Consider the following 6,000-nt stretch of genomic DNA (forward strand, 5'->3'; position numbering starts at 1 on the left):
TAAGCACAGCATCGTATCCCTGTCTGAACAGGGGCATCCAAGCGTGCTTTGGCAGGCATCCCTGTACAGGTGAGGGCCAGCAGCTGGGACAGCTCCTGGAAGCTCTGGCCACCAAAGCACAGTGCAGATACCAAAGCCCAAATGCACAATAAAACCACTCTGAGGTGGCTGTGAGTCCAGGGTGCAGCACCTCTCCAGGGCAAGACGCTGCCCCAGCCTTTGCGAGCCTGCACGGGAGCCCCCTCCCCTTACAGAGACTGGAGCCTCTGCAGCAGGATGCTCTGCAAGCCCCACGGGAGGCCCCTGCACGTACTGCCACCCTCCCCATGCAGGGACTGGGACACCAGGGTGAGGAACCCTCCAGAGCCTCCCTGGGGCAGGACGCTCTGCAAGCCCCATGGGAGCCCCTCAGCACCCACCACCACCCTTTCCCCTGGCAGAGACTGTGACACCGGAGCCTCCCTGGAGCAAGAGCACCCCGCAACCTGCCAGCACCCACTGCCACCCCCTCTCCTTGAAATGCTGTGACACCGGAGCCTCCCCGGGGCAGGATGCTCTGTGAGCCCCTCGGTACCCACTGCCACTCGTTCCCCTGGCAGGGACGGTGACACCAGAGCCCCCCCGGGGCAGGATGCTCTGTCAGCCCCAAGGGAATCCCTCGACACCTTCGGCTGCCCCTCCTCTTGCAGGGACGGTGACACTGGAGCCCTCCCAGGGCAGGACGCTCTGTGCGCCCCACGGGAGCCCCCTCCCCTTGCAGGGACGGTGACACCGGGACGCAAGGACTGAGACACTGGAGCCGCCCCGGGACAGGATGCTCTGCGAGCCCCTCGGCACCCACTGCCACCCCCAGAGACGGTGATATCTAAGCCCCCCCGGGGCAGGATGCTCTACATGCCCCACGGGAGCCCCTTCCCCTTGCAGGCACGGTGACACCGGAGCCCCCCCGGGGATAGGACGCTCCCCCAGGCTCTTGCACTCCCTCCCCACCGTTCCCCCGGCCGAGGCGCCGCGCTCACCGTCCTTCCCGGCGGGTCCCGACTCCTACGCCTCGTCCCGCTTCTGGAAGCTGATGCTGGCGTAGGCGCTGGGATCGTCGCCGGCGCGGGGCTGCCCCGGGGGCTGGGCTGGCTGCCGGCCCCGCGCTGGGGCGCTGCCCTCGGGGCCGCGGGGGTGGTGGCGGGGGTGGCGGGGGGCGCAGCCCCTGCCCAGGTCCAGGTCGATGTAGTTGAGCCCGTTCTCGGGGGGCTCCCGGCGCTCGGCGGGGCGCAGCCACACGTTCTCGAAGGAAGCCGAGCTGTGCCGCTTCGCCTCCTCCCCGCATCCCGCGGTGCCTCCGACGCCGGGAAAAGGAGCCCCGAGCCCCGTGGAGGAGAAGGTCTCGGAGCTGTGGCGCCGGCGCCCGCCCTGCGGGTCGGCACGGATCACCTTGGCGCTCCGGCTGCGCCCAGGGCTCAGGCTGACCCGGGTGAAGGCGCTGCCCGCGCCGGGGCCGCCGAGCAGCGAGGAGGAGGAGGAGCGCGGCGCCCCCGGGGCGGCCGACGATGCCGTCGCTGCGGGTTTGTCGGCGGCGTAGCCGAGCAGGAGAGCGGGCGAGCGGTGGGACGAGCTGTCGGCGGGACAACCACCCCGCAGCTGCATCCCTAGAGCATCCCGGGATGCGGTATCATTGGGACAAACACTCCGCAGCTGCACGGATGCGCTGTCGGCGGGACAACTGCCCCGCAGCTGCATCCCTAGAGCATCCCGGGATGCGGTGTCATTGGGACAAACACTCCGCAGCTGCACGGATGCGCTGTCGGTGGGACAACCGCCCCGCAGCTGCATCCCTAGAGCATCCCGCGACGTGGGCTCCGCACCGGGGCAGGGCGCCCGCAGCTCCATGTTCACGTACTCTTCGGCTCCGCCGCTACCCGGCGCGGGTGAGGGGAAAGGGGGCTTCCCGATGGCAGCGCCGAACTCGATGTTGACGTACTCGCCGGGGCTCTTGGGCTCGGGGGGCAGCAGGAGCGGCGGCTGCTCCCGTGCCCGTGGCAGCGTGCTGGCCTTAGGGCCGCGCAGCGAGAGCCGCGTGGGGCGTGCGGGGCGGCCTCGCGTCTGCACCGCCGTGTCCGCCGTGCGCGGGGGCTGCACCCGCGGGACACCCTCTGTGCCACCGACACCACCGCCGCTAACGCCACCAGCGATGCCACCACCTACGCCACCCAGACTGTCGCTGCTGGTGGAGGAGGACGAGTCCTCGGCGGCGTAGAGGAGGCGTCCACAACCCAGAGCGACGCGGGGCTGCGGGCTGCCCTCCTCGCCACCGCAGCCCCGACGGTGCACGTGCTTGAAGGAGCGCGGCAGCGAGAAGTAGGAGTAGATGGGTTTGGCGTGGGTCGTTGCCTCCTCGACGCCCCGCTGCACCGCAGCCCCGAAGTAGCAGTCAGGAGGGGTGCTGGTGGTGGAGCCGCTGGCCGGGGACATGTTGATGTAGTCGCTGCCACCGCAGGGGAGCTTCCCTTCGTTGCTCTCCACCGAGAGTTTTGGGTGGTGGCCGGCGCCGTTGGTCCAGATCTTGCCGTAGCCCGCAGAGCTGCTGTCTGGGGAGTAGCTGCCGCTGGGGGACATCATCATGTAGCCATTGGAGTCCACTGTGGCCGGAGTGTGGCGGCCCCCCCTGCCAGGGTTGATGATCTGCTGTGGGGCCGACACGCTCTTTGGACTCATGGGCATGTAGTCACCACCCTTGGGGGCGCCCCCACTGCTGGGCACAGGGGCTACGCCGGGGGACATGGGCATGTAGCCATCATCTGTGTGCGGGGCAGAGTTGGTCCGATGATGGCCACTGTCCAGGTGGTGCATTTCCAGACACTCCTCTGGGTACGAGTGAGTGGGCACAAAGGCTGAGTGCCGGTAGGAAGGCAGCCGGCTGCCACCGCAGGGGTAAGAAGGCAGCATCTCAGTGTACTCCTCAATGGAGGCCACCGAAGACTGCGAGGGCGTCTTCTGGTGGGAGATGGTAGGCGAAGTGCCTGCAGAGTGAGTCCGCTTCCTGAAGGTTTTCTCCAAGTCAGCAACCTCCTCGCTACCACCTCGAGGACAGCACGGTGTGCTAGGGTAGCGGGCCTGCTGCTGTGGGTGGCATGTGCGTGGGATGAAGTGGCCGTTGGGGGCTGCCAGGCTGCAGCAAGAGGAGGTGGCCTTCCCCCCCATGCAGATGTAGTTGAGCTCTTCATCACCCCGAGCTGGTGGTGTGTGACCCAATGAATCTGGGGTCACGCTGCGAAAAGAGCTGCGGAAGTCACACGGGCTGGAACCATACTCATCAGAAGAAATAAATCCACCATCGCTAGGGGAGCCCGAAACTGAAGCACTAGACCTCCGTGGAAACAAGCAATCCGAGGTGGAGCCATGGCCACTAGTGCTGCTGGATGACAGGCTGACTGGACTGGTGGCTGAAGGAGAGCAGCGTGAGGAAGGCATTGGGATGGACCGGCTGTGGTTGAGCGGCGGATGGAGCCTAGAGTTGCCACGGTGTCTATGTGAATGGGTCCTGTTAGCACTGGGACTAACTGGGCTACCATCCACAGAGGCAGGCCTCGACATCGTGCCTTCCCCATCGCTCGATGCTCGCACACGGAAGGAGCTGGGTTTGCCACCTGTACCTCCACCCCCACCACCAGCAGGAGAGGTGGCTGTGATGCTCTCAGTCCTGGACCGGCGACTGAGCCCCACTTGGCTGGGTGGAGGGTTGTTGGCATGGTGCCTGCTGCGAAGGGGCACGGAGATGGGGTTGGAACAGTTTGAGGAAGACTGGCTTTTGCTGCGGGGCCGGAATTCCTCGCTCATTGCTCGCATGGCCTCCAAGATGGTTTCGTGCATGTTCTGCGCCACCACCGAGTCATCCACCTGCATCCAGAACTCGCCGGGCCCGGTGACAGCAGAGCGCCCCACCTCAATGAAGAAGAAGTTCTCAGAGTGACCACAGCGGCGGATATTGAGAAGCTGCAGCACCACAGCAGCAGCATCCGAGTTCAGCTTTACAAAGCTAATGGTCTTGTTAGTCAGGCACAGGCGGTAGATGCCAATCAGGTTCTTTGTCTGGCCTAGGCCCTTAGGCTTCAGAATTACTTGCCAAACTTCCTTGAAAGCCGGGCCAGGGGCTACCTCGCCATAGCTGTCCTCACCCGCATCCCCTAGTCCCGCACTGCTGCCGAAGGTGACGTCGCTGTGGTGGTGGTGGTGGTGATGGTGATGGAGGTGGTGGTGGCCCTTGGCCCTGTTGTGCAACTGCAGCAGCGCTTGGTACCAGCTCTCCTGTTCGGGCTCGCTGTCAGCTGCAATGGCAAAGTGCTCGTCCTTGGTGTAGAGGGCCACCAGGTGCTTGTTCTTGGAGTCAGCCCGCTTGTTGATGTTGAAGCAGCTTTCTAGTGGGATGGAGCGCTTGGGGGCCCCCGACTTGTGTCTCCATTTCTTCTCATTCTCGTAATACTCCAGCCGGGCGGGTCCGGACTCGCTGGCTGCCCTCAGCACGAAAAAGCGTTTATGCATGCTCTTAGGTTTGCGCAAGTAACCCACCTTTCTGACATCCGAGAAGAAGCCCTCGCTATTCTCCGTGGGGCTGGCCATGGCGAGAGGCGGCAGAGCCGTCCCTGCGGCTTAGCAGTCCGCAAGACCCCAAACCAGCGGGAAACAACCCCCTAAAATAAAATTCATGCAACAACAATTAAAAAAAAAAAAAACAACAAAACAAACAACAACAAAAAAACCACCCCAGGCAAATAGCTCGGGATCCTTTTTGGAAGGACGGGAGCAGAGTGGGAGCAGCCGCTCAGACGCAGCTCCCAGCACCGAATTGGAGTTTCCGTGGCTGTCGATGCCCAAATCGCTCTCAGATGGGGAAAAGTCCCGTTCCGAGCGGTCCAGACCCGAGTCCCGTCCCAGGAGCGGGCGCCGGGAGGGAGAAACGCATCTTCCCCCGGCGGGGTCCCCTCCCCGGCTCCGGGCGCAGCGATGCCTCCTGCAGATTAAATATCCTACTGGGGGGCGGAGATTGCTTTGCAAAGTCCGGGGTTTGCACCCAAAACCACGCGCTGCCTTAGAAAGAAGGGGCAAAAAACCCTAAGGACGCGGCGGGGCTCAGCCGGCGCGGCGGCTGCCGACCCCATTCAGTCCCATCGCGTTAGGCAGGGAAAGCGCCGTTCCCACGCGCGGCGGGCGGGGAGGCGGCCCGAGCTCCGGCATCCTCTCTTCCTCCTCCTCTTCATTCCAGGCGGCAGCGCCCGGCGGGGCGAGCGGGCACGGCGGCCGCGGTCCCCTCCGCTCCTTCGCCGAGTTTCGCCCCGAAGCCGCCGGCCGCGCTCGCCCTCCACCCGCTCGCTGCGAGCGGAACGACACGTGACGGCGCTGGAGCGTGGACCATCCCCGGAGCCGCCGCCGCCGCCAGGCGCCCGGCCAGCCCCGCGCCGCTCCCCGCCCTCCCTCGCTCGGCGCGCCCGCGGGGGCGACACCGCCCGCCCCGCTCCCATTGGCACGGCCGCGGGGGCCCCGCCCTGCCCCGCCCGACGAGCTCCCATTGGCTTCGTCGAGCTTAAGCCCCGCCCCTCCAGCCCGGCGCCGCTTTCCCATTGGTGCTGCTGCGGGTGCGCCACCGCGGGCCGCGCCCACGGCAGGGAAACGCGTCTCATTGGCGCCACCGCCCCACCGCGCCCCGCCCACCGCACTCCCATTGGGGCAGGCACAGAGTGGCCACGCCCACTGATGCAGTTCCTGGATGGCCCCGCCCACCGCGCTCCCATTGGCTGATCCGCGCAGCCATCCCCGCCCCGCCCGCGAGGCTCCGCACTCCCATTGGTGCTGTCGCGTGTCGGTTACGCGGCGGTGGGGGGGCGTGTGCGCGTAGTAAGGAGGCGTAAGCGCCATTCACGCCGGGTTATTTACAGCCGCCGCCACCGCCTCAGGGGGCGGGGAGCTTGGGGGCTCGGCGGCATGCTTTGCCCTCCCTCTTTTCACCCCCCT

The 6,000-nt window shown here is 66.1% G+C and overlaps 1 protein-coding gene across 1 annotated transcript in view; it reads right to left on the bottom strand.

Annotated features, from left to right (window-relative positions):
• Window positions 1-5,468, bottom strand: part of IRS1 (insulin receptor substrate 1) — a 59,046-nt gene extending 53,578 nt beyond the window's left edge. The window contains exon 1 of the mRNA XM_054074594.1: window positions 1,020-5,468. Within this exon, the coding sequence (XP_053930569.1) occupies window positions 1,045-4,611 (3,567 nt within the window). The 5' untranslated portion in view covers window positions 4,612-5,468 and the 3' untranslated portion in view covers window positions 1,020-1,044. The remainder of the gene's footprint in view (window positions 1-1,019) is intronic.
• Window positions 5,469-6,000: the final 532 nt, after the last annotated feature.

Source organism: Cuculus canorus, chromosome 9, assembly GCF_017976375.1.
Source record: "Cuculus canorus isolate bCucCan1 chromosome 9, bCucCan1.pri, whole genome shotgun sequence".
In the NCBI taxonomy this organism is placed as follows: Eukaryota; Metazoa; Chordata; class Aves; order Cuculiformes; family Cuculidae; genus Cuculus; species Cuculus canorus.